At 40.6% G+C, this 20,092-nt stretch overlaps 1 protein-coding gene across 1 annotated transcript; it reads right to left on the bottom strand.

The window, feature by feature from the left end:
• Positions 1-217: 217 nt before the first annotated feature.
• Positions 218-16,200, bottom strand: LOC109903099 (glycine receptor subunit alpha-2). The gene is made up of 9 exons (XM_020499729.2): positions 15,554-16,200; positions 13,925-14,052; positions 10,337-10,404; positions 8,431-8,654; positions 4,743-4,825; positions 4,494-4,637; positions 4,152-4,366; positions 2,901-3,050; positions 218-2,103 (listed from the first exon to the last, which is right to left on the bottom strand). Exons 1-9 carry the CDS (start codon positions 15,619-15,621, stop codon positions 1,825-1,827), a joined length of 1,359 nt encoding a protein of 452 aa, XP_020355318.1. The 5' UTR covers positions 15,622-16,200; the 3' UTR covers positions 218-1,824.
• Between the last annotated feature and the right edge of the window lie 3,892 nt (positions 16,201-20,092).

Here is a 20,092-nt window from a genome sequence, read left to right as displayed (position 1 = left end):
TCCCAAGTTAATATAGTAATGTCTGCTCTTGGTTTGTCTGTAATCATTATTCATCAGTATTGATTCCTTGTTGCCATCCCTCTAGAAATATTCAACTCTGTAGTCTGCATCATAATCATTCTTCTAAAATGTGGTCAGCTAGTTCCAAACAGACAGTACACATCATCTAAAGATATGACAACCTGTTTGAAGATGGGACAATACAGTAACACACGACTATGATGAGGGAGAACATATGTGTGGTGCACACTCAACTTTATTGATGTACAGTTTAGTAAACAACCCTTTTCAGAAACACCATTCAAGAAAAAACTTTCCTCATATTATGTCAGAAGTGCAAGGACCAATAACTGCTCTATACTATTATGTGTTATGAGAAGGGCTCTGTGTTTTTGGCTATAATGTCACATGACCTAGATTTTAATATTTTATTTTAAAGATGCAATATGTTTTGGGGTGACCTGACAAACTTCACATAGAAATGTGAGTTATACATCTGTCATTTTCATTGAAAGGAACTCTAAGAAGCGGTAGATATGGTCTATGTATGCTATTTCTATGCTTCCCGTTTTAATTTTTTACTTTTTTTTGTCTTTTACTTTCGGCTTCAAACAGCTGAAAATACAATATTTTTAGTTATGGAAAATATATTTCAAAGCAGTTTAGATGGTACAATGATTCTCAACACTATACTTGCTTGTTTGTCACTTAATAGGAAATTAGGCAAACAATTAATACTTTTGGAACCAGGAAATGGCAGAGTGATTTCTGCATAATGCATCTTTAAGCCTTTTCCAGAAATTTGAATTTCACAAAAAAATGAAAGCAATTGTCTAAAGAATGTGCTGGACCATCTGACACATAACGAAAAGGGGACCGTTTGTTGAAAACGCTTTAAATAAAGGTTCAAATCTAGGTCATGTGACATGATTTACCAAAACACAGGGCCCTAGTTATAAAGATCTACTTCATAGTTGCAATACTGTATAGTATACAATGTCAACTGTAATACGTACTGCCCAAAGAGGGCACTGCAGTGTGGAAGTGAGGGGATGCATTCAACAGTCCTCAGAGGAATCTTTAGAAGTAGAAATCTCTGTTTTAGAAACATGTCATCTGCCTTCATTACAATAAACATTTCATTACAGTTCAATTTACAAAACTTACACTCCAACTGTAAAACCAAATCGACCTGGAAAATGCATCTGTAATATAAACAGATGTAGGCCTTATATGGTGTGTGTGTGTGTGTGTGTATTGTGTTCGCTGCCTAATAAACACAATAATTGCTGCTTGTAGACACAGTGAGGAACTGCAGTACAATTGTATAAAACTGCTCTAATCAACCTTTTTATTAAACTTTTTTTTTCACCACACCTTAACTATAAGGCCCAGACTACTGCACATACAAATCCATGGAATGTTGCTCCATTGCAAGGTTGTACAAATGCAAAGTCAGAATTGTCTCATAAAATTTGGTCCACCTTTTTACATCATTGTGCTGTGCCTTGAGTAAAAACCCATTAGAATCTCCAGGATGCGTTAGCTCACAGGAACACATCGAAAACATACATCTGTTACTCACCAATTGTTCAATTGTTAATCCTAAACATGTGCATTAGTCTTTTAGATTTTGCATGAACACCTATATATTTTCCCTGAAAGAACACCAACACCATCAACATCCCTGTGCCTCTCCTCCATGTATAGTCCCATAAGATACATTAGTCTCACTGTGCTGTCCTAGCGTTTCTCATTTAGAGAAATGATAGAGAAAGAGAGAGAGCTGAGAGTTCCATAGGTAAAACCTGCAGGGCAGAGCGACTACCCTGACTGCATGCCAATGTCCTCATGCCTGATGACCTTGTATGTTATCCAATAGAAGATGTTGAAGAGGAGGAAGGCCATAGGGAAGGCTGCTCGGGACACAGTGTCAATCCTCTTGGCCCTGTCCACAAACCTCTTCCTTATCACCTCTTTTTCTTTAGAGGTAGGTGGTGCTGGGCCGGGGTTTGGGACAGCGTTTTTAATAGCCGACCCATCCTTCAGACAACGAGTCATGCCGTAACCCGAGTAATTGAAGCCATCCCTCATGTCGTCATCCTGGTGAAACAAAACAAAGACGGACCCACAGTGAATATGCCTCTGTTCAATGGAGAGAAAGACTTTCAGACACAATCCCATGTGCACACACACTATGATATTGTAGTGTATGGCCAGTAGCCATGTTCTTGCGTCCTTTTCTTGGCCTGTGACTCAGGTGTTGTACCCTTTACCTGAGGATGCCTCAAGGCGACATCTACAGCGGCTTCATTAACACAGGGGACACAGCTGAATGTCTGTCTCCCAGATATTACACCCTCCGTTCCTCCGCTGCAGCAACAACAAGCTGACACACCTACATAGCCTCAGATGACCTGACACACATTTCCTTAAAAATGGCCAACTTAATATCCGTTTCTGACTGCCCTACACTGCTCATATGTTCAGTCATGAGGCTCTGGGATTTGGTCTAACAGTTTCTGCCACCACCTTTGGTGCATGTAAGTCTGTTTGAGTGTGGGATCGGTCAAATCCCAGTCCCATATCGCATTTTCAACACATTTTCTCCATCTTTCCTGTTTCTCCACTATCTCTTCTATAGCGATGAACAATTACTAGAGTAGAACTCCCACTCTTTAAAAATGGTTCAGTCATGAGCACAGGAATCTGCTGAGGGGAGGACAGCTCATAATAATAGCCGGAACAGAGCGAATTGAATGTATTTGATACCATTCCACTTATTCTCACGAGCCCGTCCTCCCCAATTAAGATGCCACGAACCACCTGTGGTCATGTGTCTGGGCTTTGCAGTGACTGTTTTATAGGGAATTATACTCAAGCCTAGAGTGTTTATTTACCCTGTGAGTCCGCCTCTGTCTTCGCCTCAAGCGAAGGAACTCCTTCTGTTGCCTGGAGACAAAGTTAACCCCAGCGTATTCCAGTAGGGCAGCAAATACAAACAGAAGACACACGGCCATCCAGATATCAATGGCCTTCACATAGGAGACCTGTGACAAGAACCAAACAAACAGTCATTTACTGGGAATGAATAATCCTTTCATGTGCTGTCTTCACAATGCCTCGTTCAATTAACATTTCAATGGGAATATAATATTCTCTCAATGACATCCTTTTTTATGTTAATCAGAGTTGCTGTAAATTCTAAATCACCATAATTAAGGGGGTGGCATTTGCTAACGAGTGCTTTAAACTCTCAAAACTCATGTTGATATCAGCGATTTTCAGCGATAGCGTGGAAGGAAATAATTGTCGCTTTAATTACCAAAGTAACACAATGGAAACAGTAGCAGCTCGACTGGAGCCTTTATCGGTCTATTTGATCTATGTCCATGCCGGAGATGAGATGAAGGCTAGACTCTAAAGGAGGCCCTCTTATTCCTCATACAGTGACCTCGTCTATGTCTCGAAATGACAGGTCATTTGCATGGAGAGAAAACAACTTTACTTTGTCGAGTGCTCTTAAGGTATATTGAGCTCTTGTTGTTCTGAGTTGGGCCTCTCAAAGACCTCTCTCTAAATAGTTATTAGAGTGTGTCTCTTTCACGTGGGCCTCTGATGTGGTCATGGGCCAAAGTGTGAGAGAATGGTTGATTTTCAAGAGATGACTCACGCTGAAGCACTCTTGCAAGCATAAGTGTGAATACTAATTTTGTATATTTGACCATGTGCAGTTGTAGTGTATCCACTGCTATTTGATTTAGTAACATTATATCACTTCCTAAATCAATGTTGTAATTGTAATTTCTAACATAAATTGTGATAATGTTATGTTAAATAGTATTCTCTGTTTTTTTACAACTTATTGATTAAAAATGAAATACTTTACATTGTTATTCTCTTGATATACTGTAAATCCATTGATTGTTATTTATCCATAGGATACTTACATCTGAGTCAAAATTCAGGTATGCACAGAGACTTCAATCATAGGCATATTTACATTTCATGAACAGTATCTGATTACATGGGTAGTATGACTTCTAACATGGGTGGAAAATGAAAGGTTGATTGACATGGCCCATTGACCCTCCTCTCTCCTCCATCAGATTGTCCGCTCATCCTGTTTCTGCTTGGATTAACAGGCTTACCTTAGGAAGGGAGGCTCGGGAGCCGGAGCTCTGGGTTGTCATGGTGAGCACGGTGGTGATGCCCAGTGCCACCCTGGCGGGCGCAGCATCCATGTTGATCCAGAAAGAGACCCAGGACAGGATGACGATGAGGAGGCTGGGGATGTACATCTGGATCAGGTAGTAACCCATCTGTCTCTCCAAGTGGAACTTCACCTCAATGCAGGTGAATTTACCTGGAGAACAAAACACACTGACACCTCAGATCAGGGACGGTGTGATTAGAGATGTGGTGTGTGTGTCCATATGTGAGTGGTTGTGTGTGTGTGTGTGTTTGTGTGTGTGTCTGTGTGGCTCTCTGACCGGTGTTGTAGCTTTTGGTACAGTAGCCAAGCTCCTTCTCATCTCTCATGATGAACTGGGGGAGGGTCAAGCCAGCGGCCACCTGTACAGGATTTTTGTCCTTGCTCTCCCACTCAAAGATCAAATCATTCATGGTGTAGCCAACTGAGGAATGAATGAAAACAGCAAATATGTTTGATATGATATTGCATTTTCACAAACCATGTTGCATGTGCTTTACCATGTGAGTTGTAAGGAGCAGACACTTACAGCTCTCCAGTTGCATGGTACAGATCTGCATGTCCATGGGAAAGTTCTTCAGATCCATCGGACAAGATAGAATGAGAGTCAACCTTTGAGGAAGAGGTGTAAAAGTCATGAAACAACCGTGGAAGCATTATTTGTGAATGTACAAATAAAGCCTACAGTAATGTACTGTTAATCCAAAGATTCTTAGGAATGTACGGTAACATACTGTACCCTTTTTTACAGTAACTTACAGGTAACTGGCCACCAGTAAGTTACTGTAAAAACAACAGGATTTATTTTTCAGTGTAGTTATTAGAGTAGCATGCTCTATACCTCACTCAACAGATACATTTCTGTTAAATAAAAACATCTTACACAGAACCCATATCTTTTCTGCATTTTTTCTAATTGTTTACTGTGAGACTAAAATACAAGCTCTCTACAATGTATACCTACTGTGTGACTGTATAAAGTACAGTTGAAGTCAGAAGTTTACATTTGCATTTGTTTGTGAGTATGTAAGTACAGGAGTCTGCGTGTTTGTGTTAGAAACACAAGCGTTTCAGCTGTGACATCAGATAATCTGAGTACACAACCAATACACTTTTATTTGTAAATACTGTACATTTCTTATAATTTTGCAGACACTCTTATCTAGAGGGACTTACAGTAGTGAGTGGATAATTATTTTTACTTTTTTTGGGAATGAGAATCAAACTCAGAACTCTGGCATTGCAAGCGCCATGCTCTATCAACTGAGCCACACGAGACCCATATCTCAGATCTTGTCAATATCAGATTTTTTACAATTTACTAAGGAATAAAATCATAATAGTCGTCATCATAGCAGTGGATTTAAGTACACAGTATATTATACTTTTATGTTTCTACTTTACACAGATTTTCATTATGTTCAGTTGAAGTCAGAAGTTTACATACACCTTACACGCCAAATACATTCAAACTCAGTTTTTCACAATTCCTGACATTTAACCCTAGTAAGAATTCCCTGTTTTAGGTCAGTTAGGATCACCACTTTATTTAAAAAATGTGAAATGTCAGAATAATAGTAGAGAGAATGATTTATTTCAGCTTTTATTTCATTCATCACATTCCCGGTGGGTCAGAAGTTTACATACACTGAATCAGTATTTAGTAGCATTGCCTTTAAATTGCTTAACTTGGGTCAAACGTTTTGGGTAGCCTTCCACAAGCTTCCTACTATAAGTTGGGTTAATTTTGGCCCATTCCTCCTGACAGAGCTGGTGTAACGGAGTGAGGTTTGTAGGCCTCCTTGCTCATACAATCTTTTTCAGTTCTGCCCACACATTTTCTATAGGATTGAGGTCAGGGCTTTGTGATGGCCACTCCAATACCTTGACTTTGTTGTCCTTAAGCCATTTTGCCACAACTTTGGAAGTATGCTTGGGGTCATTGTCTATTTGGAAGACCCATTTGCGACCAAGCTTTAACTTCCTGACTGATGTTGCTTCAATATATCCACATCATTTTCCTCCCTCATGATGCCATCTATTTTGTGAAGTGCACCAGTCCCCCCTGCAGTAAAGCACCCCCACAACATGATGTTGCCACCCCCATGCTTCACGGCTGGGATGGTGTTCTTCGGCTTGCAAGCCTCCCCCTTTTTCCTCCAAACATAACGATGGTCATTATGGCCCAACAGTTCTATTTTTGTTTCATCAGACCAGAGGACATTATCTAAAAAGTACGATCTTTGTTCCCATGTGCAGTTGCAATCCGTAGTCTGGCTTTTTTTATAGCGGTTATCGAGCAGTGGCTTCTTCCTTGCTGAGCGGCCTTTCGGGTTATGTCGATATAGGACTCGTTTTACTGTGGATATAGATACTTTGTACCGGTTTCCTCCAGCATCTTCACAAGGTCCTTCGCTGTTGTTCTGGGATTGATTTTCACTTTTCACACCAAAGTACGTTCATCTCTAGGAGACAGAACGCATCTCCTTCCTGAGTGGTATGACGGCTGCATGGTCCCATGGTGTTTATACTTGCATACTATTGTTTGTACAGATGAACGTGGTACCTTCAGGCGTTTGGAAATTGCTCCCAAGGATGAACCAGACTTGTGGAGGTCTACAATGTTTTTTCTGTGGTCTTGGCTGATTTCTTTTGATTTTCCCATGATGTCAAGCAAAGAGGCAAAGAGTTTGAAGGTAGGCCCTGAAATACATCCACAGATACACCTCCAATTGACTCAAATGATGTCAATGAGCCTATCAGAAGCTTCCAAAGCCATTACATAATTTTCTGGAATTTTCCAAGCTGTTTAAAGGCACAGTCAACTTAGTGTATGTAAAATATTGACCCACTGGAATTGTGATACAGTGAATTATAAGTGAAACAATCTGTCTGTAAACAACTGCTGGAAAAAGTACTTGTGTCATGTATAAAGTAGATGTTCTAACCGACTTGCCTAAACTATAGTTTGTTAACAAGAAATTTGTGGAGTAGTTGTAAAACGAGTATGACTCCAACCTAAGTGTATGTAAACTTCTGACTTCAACTGTATGTACTAAGCATATGCTCCTTGTCTGCAGCGATTGCTCTTTCTCCTTCCCTCCTTTTCCTCTGAGAGAGCCTCCTCCTCCCACACAGCATGTTCTTATCACACTTTTATTACTGGACCGTCTCTGAGATGTATTGTCATCAGCAGTCTGCTCCCTCTCTCATCTCCTCTCATGAATGGTGAGAGCGACTAACCACCTTTCTTTCATCTGTTCTCTCAGAATCCCCTTGCCTCCCTCCACACCTAGGCTCCATCACCTGAATCAGCTCTCCAAATGGACAACAAATTGAGCTGCATTATTCTGCTGCTTCGAGGTGTGAATCTAAGGAGGAGTGGTGTGACTGAAGTGATATTAAAATGAAATAAATGTAATGTATTTTCATATCTTGAATCACAGATTTGTGCTCAAGTGTAGTAGTGGTTTTTGTAAGAGGGGGTAATTGGCAGGTAGCCTAACAGTTAAGAGTGTTGGGCCAGTAACTGAAAGGTTGCTGGTTTGAATTCCCGAGCCGAATAGGTGAAACATGTGTTGATGTGTCCTTGAGCAAGGCAATTAACCCTAATTGATCCTGTAAGTCGCTCTGGATAAGAGCGTCGGCTGAATGACTAAAATGTAACCTGTCTCATCTACTACGAGTGGGCTGCATTTACTTTGAAGTGATTCCATCTTACTGATCCTGCGCAACGCTAGGGATGAAGCATATTGACTTGTAGCTAATGCCCAGGGAAATGAATAGCCTACATGAGTGGGTTATTTCTATACGCCTTCCCTGAACATATTCTAAACATCTTTGGAGAAAAATTCCCTGTAGCCTTTGGATACTCTAGTGGTTTGTGTTTCTATGTACTCTTAATGAGATCATATTGCATCCAATTCCTCCAGGTGACTGAATATTTTATTGAGATGAATCCCATTAAACCTGAGAGGTAGTCTTGGATGTAGAAACTTGTTTCTTTCAAAAGTAATTACAAGTGCGTGAAGGGCCTGGAGGTAGAAGGGAATCTCTGACTGCTGACATTTCACTGGATTTGAATCTATTCTTTGTGTGGATGTTTCCAACAGGGAATGTTAAAACATGACCTCATTCGACTTCCTTTAAACCTATTGTACTAATTTCCCAGGGAAATAGAGTTGAGCCCACCATTCAATGCACGCCCCACATCTGACCTGATACTGTACAGGACGGTCCCATCTTTGAAGACCCTCAGGAGCTTGTTGTCTGTGGTGACATCATGAAAGTTGGCGCCTTTCTCGTTGGCGAAGAACAGATCAGGTTTCCAAATAGAATCCAACATGGACGGGTCCAGGTCCAGAGACGAGTCTGGGTATTTGCTGTACGCCAACCGAGGGTCTCTCCACTTCTGTCGCAGGAAGATGTTCACTCTGTAATCCTTGGGGAAATAGTGAAATCAGCTTTAAACTGCTTTACTTTGACATATGAACTACTGTCTATCTCCATTATATCCAAATATACAGTACTATCACTTTGGTGACCAGAATATATTGTGTCACACAGTCAGTGAAAACGAAAATAATTTCCCTATAGACGTTTACATATTTAGAATGATAGAGCCACTAATACAACACAACATATTCTTGTCAATATGTAGGCCAAGTGCCTGCCTCAGATATTTGGTTCTATCGTAGTGACATGCAGTATCACCTCAAGTCATTTTGCACTAAGTCACTAATAAAGCACCAATGATACAATAAATAATATTAATACTAATAGTAAAATGCTAATACAATTCTGACACTTTGACTGTGACACTAACACAATTGGAAGTGGTGCCACAAAACTTTAGCCCGAGAAATTGCTCCTTGTTTTTTTACACAGAATTGTAATATGATAAAGAATAGCAGGAATGAATGGATGCAATGCATGGATTTCAATGCATATTTGTATGCTTGTAAATCACTACACAATACCATAATCTAAAATCCAAATGACAACTTAAGAGTTAAATGCGCCAATAAATACACATCTATTGAAAGGAGCAATCTAATAAAACTAATTTAGTTACTTGATCTATATGATCAATTTCCTCATTAATTGTTATTGCTAAATGGTCGTTATAGGAGATAGATGATGTTTGTGTGAATAGTAGACCAAGAAACTCCATTGACGTTTGAAGATGCAGTTAGTAATGAATGAACAGATTGCATCGAATTAGATGCCTTTTCTCTCCCTCTTAGAACAGACCTATTCAGTAGGCAGCAGTGTTTTGGTGGTCCCAGATGTGTATGTCTATGAGTGAAGAGTTATCGAACAACTGTGGACAAGTGTTAGAAACCCGGCTCGTCTGTTGATTAACTTTGGCAAAGATTGTCTACCAAAAATTGTAATCATTCAATGGACAAAGTTCTCACTATTTATGAATGCATTGCGAGAGTAGTTATTAAATAGGATCTCAATGTGGATTCCAACTTTGATATTGTTTACCCCTTGGGCAGTTGTCTATTGGACATTACAACCAATCAACATGCTTAAATCCCAGGCCCTAAGACATCAAACCTACAGCTATTGGCTGCATTTAAAGTGAATTATGTGCTGGCATTCACTGTGTGAATTATTAAAACAGAACTAATCCAACACATGCACAAGGGAGTGTCATGGGAATAGCAATACAATATTGCCTTGAGTATAATGTGAAAGATATTTGATTCAATTGCGGTTCTCACTGTCAGTGTGCTATTTCACCATGGAGCCACCAATAGACTATGGGGATGGGTCAAAGTGAATCATTTCACATGAGGAAGCAAAAGTTCAAAACATCCATAAACTAAAAGGAAAATGAACTCATGAACACTAAAGAAATTGGATGATTTCAATCTTAAACTCCAGAGGAGCATAAGAGCAAGGCTGTAGTTTAAGAGCATTTGGCCAGTAACCAAAAGGTTGCTGGTTTGAATCCCCGAGCCGGCGAGGTGAAAAATATGCCGATGTGCCCTTGAGCAAGGCATTTAACCATAATTGCTCCTATAAGTCATTCTGGATAAGAGCATCTACTAAATTACTCAAATGTCAAATGTAAATGTAGATAACATGGCCAAGCACAATGCTCCAACTCACCATTGTAGTTTCTGCTATAGAACCAAAGCTGTTGATAAATATGTTGCAGGTAACATTAACTGGGGGACCTGCAGGTTGGAGGATAGATAACACATTGACATGTTTGACAGAGAAGAGATTAAGCAAGAACACTTAACATGCTGGTCTCTGTGACCAAGCCCAAACTGTTGATAAAAATATTGCATGTAATGTTTACAGGGGGACCTGTGAAATGGAATGAGAACGAGGTGACAAGAAAAAGTCAAGATGTTTTTTTGCACTTAATCATCATGTGCCATCTCCACGGGGTGGTTTAGCAAATAGAGATGAGGGAGTTTGAGGATGATAGCAGTGCAATATCTGTTGGATGTACAGAAATCTGAGTATAATTAGTTGTGAAAGCGAGCATGTGCTTTATTACCTATCTACCACCACAATATGGGCTGTATGTATATATGTCAACATACACAAGGCCTGTTGTTCTCCTAATATGTTTTTCTGTCAACATAAACAGGGCCTGTTGTTCTCTGAGTATGTTTTTCGGTCAACATAAACAGGGCCTGTTGGTCTCCTAAGCACCCCAGGCAAGTCAAAACAGCTGCACTAGTCATTGACTAATCTCATCACCAGCCGTTTGTCTTCAACAGCAGGCCTGGTCCAGTTATAGTTAGAAATGTCAGGATCAACTCCAATATTCAACAAACAGTGGTATCGTTAATAAATGTTTACTTAGTTCAATCAAATGTATGTTGCCTGCTTATGCTGACTGGTACTAGTCATTGACTAACTCAATGAGGATGACAAGGAATGTTTTACTTGATAGGGTTAAAAAACAGATAAACAAAAACAAATGCTGAGAGACACACGGCAACACACACACACACACACACACACACACACACACACACACACACACACACACACACACACACACACACACACACACACACACACACACACACACACACACACACACACACACACACACACACACACACACACGCGCACACACACACACACACACACACACACACACACACACACACACACACACACACACACACACACACACACACACACACACTGGCATTAGAAACAGTGGCACATGTTTCTTATGAAACAATCACGAGCAGGACAGTCAACTTAGTTTCACAGGCATTCTACCGCTATCTTTGAGGTCACAGAATGACTGAAAAACAGTTTTTGACACTCTATCCAATACAGTAACACTGTCTTGAATAAAAACAACAATGTCAGCCAGGGAGAGAGAGAGGTCTCTGTGTTGTTAAGTGAAGTTGCGAGTTCATAGCCCTTCCCCTGTGTATTCCTCATCAATATTGCATGTGACGTGGTGGTATTAATATTCGCCTCAGTTTGTAGTCGGGCAACTGCATTTAAAGTCAGTAACAGAAAAATGTAACGGAATAACTCCACACAACAACCTTGGCAGGCAAATGTAGGTCAAGCTCCAGCAGCACTGTGGGGTATAGCTGTGACAGTATGGTTTGTATGTGATAAATAACATAATCTATGTGTATGCTTGTTTACTTTACCTGTGTTTATGTCTGTGTTTTGTGCTTGCTGCCTAATAAATGGAAGAATTGCTGCTTGTAGAAACAGTGAGGAACTGCAGTACAGTTGTATAAAACTGCTCTCATTAGACTGCCTCATTAGACTGGAATACTCTGTCGACCAGAAAATTGAACTCACCAATTTACCAGACAAGGTAAGATCACTTTCTTCATTCCAGTACTTTTAATTTCCTCTACTCACAACTCCAGCATTCTTCCATATACTAATAAAAATAGTTTCTGAATAACATTTTAAAAATGGCAGCATAAAACAGACAAGTCTTCCCCTGATCTCGAGTCCATTTCTGAGATCTTGTGTACACTTGTTTCCTATTCTCCCAGATGGAGTGGATAGATCTGGGCCAGTGTTTCTGGGTGAAGGCTGAGTCTTGCTGACCAATCTCAGACTGTGTTTCCTGTGCTTACTCTCCTCACAGTGGCCTTCTCTCCAGCACGGTTCAATCACTAGTGTCCCATCCTGGGGTCTGCCTGCATGCCTGCCTCCCTGTCTGGGGTATGCCCCTTCCTGCCTGTCTCCATACCCACCTGCCAATCTGAGCCACACCAATGAGTTCCGTTCCCTCTCCTTACTCAGATCCATCACAGTGACAGATGATGTCTCTCCCCCGCACCACAACACAACAATAGAGGAACTCAGCAGCCTGGCCAGAGGGACCCCATCCCTCATCTGTGGCTGTCACTGTGGCACCACTGTTGTTTTGGGCCCACATCTATACCTCATTATTGTTGTTGTTGGTGTCTTGAATACTGATGTTTAATATAGCTGTTGGACAATATAAATGACAATTGAAGAAATAGCTATATTGGGTGTTATAATGGGTGATAGTGCTATGGCTAACTCCTAAATCAAAGTCCTCCTGACTTCATAGTTTAGAAAGGCAAGCTTGATGTTGTGGGCAGGATGCGTTCATAATGAAGGGGATGTGCTTTTTTACTTATTGGTTCTCCTCTTTGTTTTTTCACTAAAACACCCACATGGACAACCACACACAGCCCCCAATACAATTGTTAGATTTTAAAATCAAAAACATTGTGAGATCTCAACCCTCCAGGGAAGAAACAAACATTTGAAAGAACCAATCAGACCAGTGTGAGTCACGTGCGTCGCGTCAGCCAGGCTAGGGTGATGGTGGGCTGAGATACAAAACAATCTATCTACTGCTCGGTTCTGCTATGAGCCTTTCATGTTCCATATCGCAATCCCATAAATCCTACATGGATGATGATGTCACTGTCTACAGGCGTGATTGATAGCCATTCTTCTTTAAATCATTAAGGGGTGGGTTTTTTCAATAGACAAGCACAAAATGCATTGTTCATTATGTGCCTTATTGACTTGAGGGGGTGTTCAGTTGAGAATGTATACATCATTATGCATGGTGTGTCAGTACATTAGTAATATACACTGAGTATACCAAACATTAGGAACACCTTCCTAAAATTGAGTTGCACACCCTATTGCCCTCAGCCTCAATTCATTGGGGTATGGACTCTACAAGGTGTCGAAAACGTTCCACATGGATGCTGGCACATGCTTCCCACCGTTGTTTCAAGTTGGCTGGATGTCCTTTGGGTGGTGGACCATTCTTGATACACACGGGAAACTGTTGAGCGTGAAAAACCCTGCAGCAAACCGGTGCGCCTGGCACCTACTACCATACCCCGCTCAAAGGCACTTCAATATTTTGTCTTGACCATTCTTCCTCTGAATGGCACAAATACACAATCCATGTCTCAATTGTCTCAAGTTTAAAAAAGCCTTCTTTAACCTTTAACCTCTCCCCTTCATCTACACTGATTGGAGTGGATTTAACAAGTGAACCAATAAGGGAGCATAGCTTTCATCTGGATTCAACGGGTCAGTCTATGTCATGGAAAGAGCAGGTGTTCTTAATGTTCTGTATACTCAGTGTAGATATGGGTGCGTACACTGATATCCCAGATGCATTTTAGGTGAATATTATCCAATCCACACTCAAACTCTAAGGAACTATTAAAAAGTTAAATATAAACCAACCTTTGAAGTTTGGTCGTATTCGTGCATCATAACCAGATGTTCTACCCATCAATGAGTCCAGAAAGTCTGAGGGAGACAAGTTAGTAGTAGAGCCTGATCTGGACTCATGCTCCTTGCCATCCACCACCCTGTGACAAACAAAGGGAAAATAAAACACTTACTTGCTCAGTCAGAAGTCAAAGTGTGGTGAAACCATTTCTACTTGATCTCAACCAAATAGGAAGCTCATCTGCATACTGATGTGTAGGCATGCAGAGAAACACAAATTAGATTCAAATGATATGATTAGGAAGGATTCCAATAGTGAAGGAACACCTTGGCAGACACGGTGTGCTTTAAGTTTATTACCACTGTATTGGAGAGTTGGCTTTGTGACTGTCCTCATTGTATACTAAGGCTATAAAAATTACTCTGACACATAGGCTACAAGGGAATTTGAGATTGTTTTCAGTAGTGTCCAGGGGGTGGCCCAAGGTGAGTTACAGATACTAAGACAGAGGGGCGCTGTTTGCCTCGCTCTGATGCTTTCTCTGGTGAAATAGATTCAGCCTCATGCGAATTCAAGTGAAATTCACCAATGAGAATTAATTAATTTGCTTTATGGATGACCTTTTTGGGGAAGCCTGGCTTCCCTTGGCATCCATGAATACACACCACTTTGTAGGCTGAATCTCATGACACATGGCGTTTGTAATAGATGTCCCTTTCTATTCAAATGACAGGTGCACTGTGCACTGTTTGGATGCTGGACATATTTTGGAACAGATGAACCTACGCAGGTAACCTACTTAACCTACTTTCTGAAGTGATTTGTTCGACAATCAGATGAGAATATCATGACTGGTTGTGTTCATGACACATTAAAAGGGAATACATTTTACTGTTAAATGACATGCCTACTAGGAGGTCTCCTTAAACAAAATAGAAATGCCTCGAATGTCACAGTATAATTCGCACTCTGGATGGCACTTTGTAGTGAATTTACTGCTCTATGCTAATACCCTTATATACAATCCTGACCTTGAATGCAAAGACTGTAACAATATTTTCAGAATGGATTTATGATTCATTTGAACAGGGAAATGTACCAAACCTAAGCTAAAGAATGTAATGCATTGAACCATCATAATTATACTTTAAAAAAATACATGTTATGGCCCCGTAAACTGGGTCTGTGCCCCACCTTGGCCACTACATTCAAAATGTTCTGGACATGCCACTGAACGTTTTGACAACGCCCACAGACTGAGTTAGAGGCAGTGATTAACTTGGCAAAATACCAGATATTACCCTGCGATATTGACGGCTCCATATAGCCTACTAGGCTCAATGCTGATGTAAAAACAACTCTATTTTCAGTCAACTGACTGAATATTGAAGTTGAATGATTTCTACATTCCAATAATAACACTGGAACTTTAGGGTCCACGATGAAATATTGGGTCATTCGAGGTAGGTTGAAACCCAGTATCCTAAACTTTGTTTTAATGGCAACGCACTTTGCCTTTTCAAACAATGAACATTACAGTTGAATAGGCTACATACAAATAAAGAAGAAAGTATCTCATTATATTTGAATAAAAAAATAAACGTTACATGGCCAATAAAGTAGCCTTAGTATTCACCTACCTGCTGTTGTTGGTCTCCATTAAACATGCAAATAAAGCAGTCAAGACGTTGATAAAGGGGCGATTCATTCCTTTTGATTTTAGATTTCTTCACTTCTTTATTTCTTCCATATATGAATGTTGGTCAAACACACAATCCAAGCAGCAATATCGATTTCTTTCTGACCAAAGCGCAATTGGGTGTTCTCGTGAAACACAGAGAATACACATAAGGCATTCCAGTCCGTAGGATCATAGCTTAGTTTGAAAAAACACTGATTCCCAGGTGCGGTATTGTTGTTGGTAATGTGTAAAGAATCATCAATTCTGAGTCATTGCCACCTAAAAATAACCTGTGGAAAAGACGTTGTGAGGTGAGAAATATCCACAAGACGCGGAATATAGAGCCTTCAGGAAGGCGTTCTCACTTTCATTCAAAAACTCAGTGAAAACAGATGGTCTCTAAAGTATACTATGGTCTCTAAAGTATAGTGATGTTGAAGAAGAATATTTCCTTGGGTTGAAGACCGTCCGCTGCTGGAATGGGAGACGTGTGGACGTGTCTTTAGATTCAGCACTTAGACAGCTCCCGGTTCATTTGCACGCAAGCGCACCATTAACAACTGGAGGACGTGGTTTTCAATATGTAATTTAAATGACTAAGATAGCCTTTAAAAAACTATTTCAAGCTAGTTATATATGCTCCAAACTCCTGTGTTTCGAGTAAGATTGCCCGTTAGAAGCTGTCCATACATAGGTATGATATGGAAGTGCTCAGGTCAGAAGGGACTGCGCGCCATAAAATATTGTAGTCAGACAATAGTTTTCCAGAAGGTTTCACCTCCTGACAAACTATGGTAGCCTACATACTGTAAATGCAATGAATTTCATAATGATGTGCAATCATGAGTGAGGTGGTGTTTGTTCTCTGTAAGAAATAAGAATGCTATTCAACAGGGTGAGAACACAATAACCCATGTGCTATGCAAGCTATTGAAGCAAGAATAATTACACACTGCATGTGTAGTGGAATAGCTGTTTTCTTGTCTGTAATGTAAACATTGTTTGAAACATACAGTGCCTGAAAAAGTATTTTCCCCCTTTCTGATTTTCTATATTTGTGCATATTTTTGGTACTGAATGTTATCAGATCATCAGCCAAAACCTAATATTAGATAAAAAGGAACCTGAGGTTACAAATAACAAAAAAAAAGAATAGTTATTTAATTTATTTAATTACCAAAGTTATGCAACACCCAATTCCCCTGTGTGAAAAAGTAATTGTCATCTTACACTCAATAACTGGTTGTGCCACCTTTAGCTGCAATTACCTCAACCAAATGCTTCCTGTAGTTGTTGATCAGTCTCTTATATTTCTGTGGAGGTAATTTGGCCCACTCTTGGATGCAGAGATGCTTTAACTCAGCAACGTGTGGATTTTCAAGTCCTTCCACAACATCTCAATTGGGATTGGGTCTGGACTTTGACTAGGCTGTTCCAAAACTTAAAATGTGTTGCTTTTTAACCATTTTCATAGAGACTTGATTGTGTGCTTTGGATGATTGTCTTGCTGCATGACCCAGCTGTGCTTCAGCTTCAGCTCACAGACAGATGGTCTGATATTCTCCTGTAGAATTATTTGATACAGAGCACAATTCATGGTTCCTTCTATTAAGGCAAGTCTTGAGGCATCAAAGCATCCCCAAACCATCACACTAACACCACCATGCTTGACCGTTGGTATAAGGTTCTTCCTGTAGAATGCAGTGTTTGGTTTTCGCCAGGAGTAATGGGACACATCTCGTCCAAAATGTTTACTCAAATCTTTCAAAAAGCACCTGGAAGCACCTGGATGATCATCAAGACTCTTGGAAGAATGTTCTATGGACAGATGAGTATAACTTTTTGGATGACATGGGTCCCATTAGCCTGGCCTGACGAAAACCAAATACTGCATTCCACAGTAAGAACCTTATACCAACAGTCACGTATGGTGGTTGTAGTGTGATGTTTCTGGAGCAAATCAAACCAAATCTAATTTTATTGGTCACATACACATGGTTAGCAGATGTTAATGCGAGTGAAGAGAAATGCTTGTGCTTCTAGTTCCGACCGTGCAGTAATATCTAACAAGTAATCTAACAATTTCACAACTACCTTATACACACAAGTGTAAAGGAATGAATAAGAATATGTACATTTAAATATATGGATTAGCGATGGCCGAACGGCATAGGCAAGATGCAGTAGATGGTATAGAGTACAGTATATACAGTGGGGCAAAAAAGTATTTAGTCAGCCACCAATTGTGCAAGTTCTCCCACTTAAAAGATGAGAGAGGCCTGTAATTTTCATCATAGGTACACTTCAACTATGACAGACAAAATGAGGGGAAAAAAATCCAGCAAATCATATTGTAGGATTTTTAAGGAATTTATTTGCAAATTATGGTGGAAAATAAGTATTTGGTCACCTACAAACAAGCAAGATTTCTGGCTCTCACAGACCTGTAACTTCTTCTTTAAGAGTCTCCTCTGTCCTCCACTCGTTACCTGTATTAATGGCACCTGTTTGAACTTGTTATCAGTATAAAAGACACCTGTCCACAAACTCAAACAGTCACACTCCAAACTTCACTATTGCCAAGACCAAAGTGTTGTCAAAGGACACCAGAAACAAAATTGTAGACCTGCATCAGAATGGGAAGACTGAATCTGCAATAGGTAAGCAGCTTGGTTTGAAGAAATCAACTGTGGGAGCAATTATTAGGAAATGAAAGTCATACAAGACCACTGATAATCTCCCTCGATCTGGGGCTCCACGCAAGATCTCACCCCGTGGGGTCAAAATGATCATAAGAACGGTGAGCAAAAATCCCAGAACCACACGGGGGGACCTAGTGAATGACCTGCAGAGAGCTGGAACCAAAGTAGCAAAGCCTTCCATCAGTAACACACTACGCCGCCAGGGACTCAAATCCTGCAGTGCCCCCTGCTTAAGCCAGTACATGTCCAGGCCCGTTTGAAGTTTGCTAGAGAGCATTTGGATGATCCAGAAGAAGATTGTGAGAATGTCATATGGTCAGATGAAACCAAAATATAACTTTTTGGTAAAAACTCAACTCGTCGTGTTTGGAGGACAAAGAATGCTGAGTTGCATCCAAAGAACACCATACCTACTGTGAAGCATGGGGGTGGAAACATCATGCTTTGGGGCTGTTATTCTGCAAAGGGACCAGGACGACTGATCCGTGTAAAGGAAATAATGAATGGGGCCATGTATCGTGAGATTTTGAGTGAAAACCTCCTTCCATCAGCTAGGGCATTGAAGATGCAACGTCGCTGGGTCTTTCAGCATGACAATGATCCCAAGCAACCCGCCCGTCTAGAGGAGATCTGCGTGGAGGAATGGGCCAAAATACCAGCAACAGTGTGTGAAAACCTTGTGAAGACTTAAAACGTTTGACCTCTGTCATTGCCAACAAAGGGTATATAACAAAGTATTGAGATAAACTTTTGTTATTGACCAAATACTTATTTTCCACCATAATTTGCAAATAAATAAATTTAAAATCCTACAATGTGATTTTCTGGATTTTTTTTTCTAATTTTGTCTGTCATAGTTGAAGTGTACCTATGATGAAAATTACAGGCCTATCTCATCTTTTTAAGTGGGAGAACTTGCACAATTGGTGGCTGACTAAGTACATATAACATGAGTAATGTAGCATATGTAAACATTATATAAAGTGGCATTGTTTAAGTGACTAGTGATACATTTATTACATCCAATTATTAATTATAAAAGTGGTTAGAGATTTGAGTCTGTATGTTGGCAGCAGCCACTCAATGTTAGTGATGGCTGTTTAACAGTCTGATGGCCTTGAGATAGAAGCTGTTTTTCAGTCTCTCAGCTTTGATGCACCTGTACTGACCTCGCCTTCTGGATGATAGCGGGGTGAACAGGCAGTGGCCTTCCTGTGACATCGGGTGGTGTAGATGTCCTGGAGGGTAGGTAGTTTGCCCCTGGTGATGCGTTGTGCAGACCTCACTACCCTCTGGAGAGCCTTACGGTTGTGGGCGGAGCAGTTGCCGTACCATGCGGTGATACAGACCGACAGGCTGCTCTCGATTGTGCATCTGTAAAAGTTTGTGTTTTTGGTGACAAGACAAATTTCTTCAGCCTCAGGTGCTGTTGCGCCTTCTTCACCACACTGTCTGTGTGGGTGGAGCGTTTCAGTTTGTCCGTGAATTGTATGCCGAGGAACTTAAAACTTTCCACCTTCTCCACTACTGTCCTGTTGATGTGGATAGGGGGGTGCTCCCTCTGCTGTTTCCTGAAGTCCACGATCATCTCCTCTGTTTTGTTGACGTTGAGTGTGAGGTTATTTTCCTGACACCACATTCCGAGGGCCCTCACCTCCTCCCTGTAGGCTGTCTTGTCGTTGTTGATAATCAAGCCTACCACTGTAGGGTCATCTGAAAACTTGATGATTGAGTTGGAGGTGTGCATGGCCACGCAGTCATGGGGGAACAGGGAGTACAGGAGAGGGCTGAGAATG

The sequence above is a fragment of the Oncorhynchus kisutch genome, linkage group LG2 (assembly GCF_002021735.2).
Source record: "Oncorhynchus kisutch isolate 150728-3 linkage group LG2, Okis_V2, whole genome shotgun sequence".
Lineage (NCBI taxonomy): Eukaryota > Metazoa > Chordata > Actinopteri > Salmoniformes > Salmonidae > Oncorhynchus > Oncorhynchus kisutch.
Note: the sequence above shows the minus strand (reverse complement) of the source record. Positions and strands in the feature narration are given on the sequence as shown.

Excerpts from the sequence above, each read along its gene's own strand:
- LOC109903099 (XM_020499729.2), bottom strand. The coding sequence starts at position 15,621 with ATGAATCGCCCCTTTATCAACGTCTTGACTGCTTTATTTGCATGTTTA. Across the intron at positions 4,826-8,430 it reads ACCGTCCTGTACAGTATCAG|GTTGACTCTCATTCTATCTT; the intron begins GTCAGATGTGGG and ends TCTTCCTCAAAG. Across the intron at positions 4,638-4,742 it reads TACCATGCAACTGGAGAGCT|TTGGCTACACCATGAATGAT; the intron begins GTAAGTGTCTGC and ends TTCATTCCTCAG.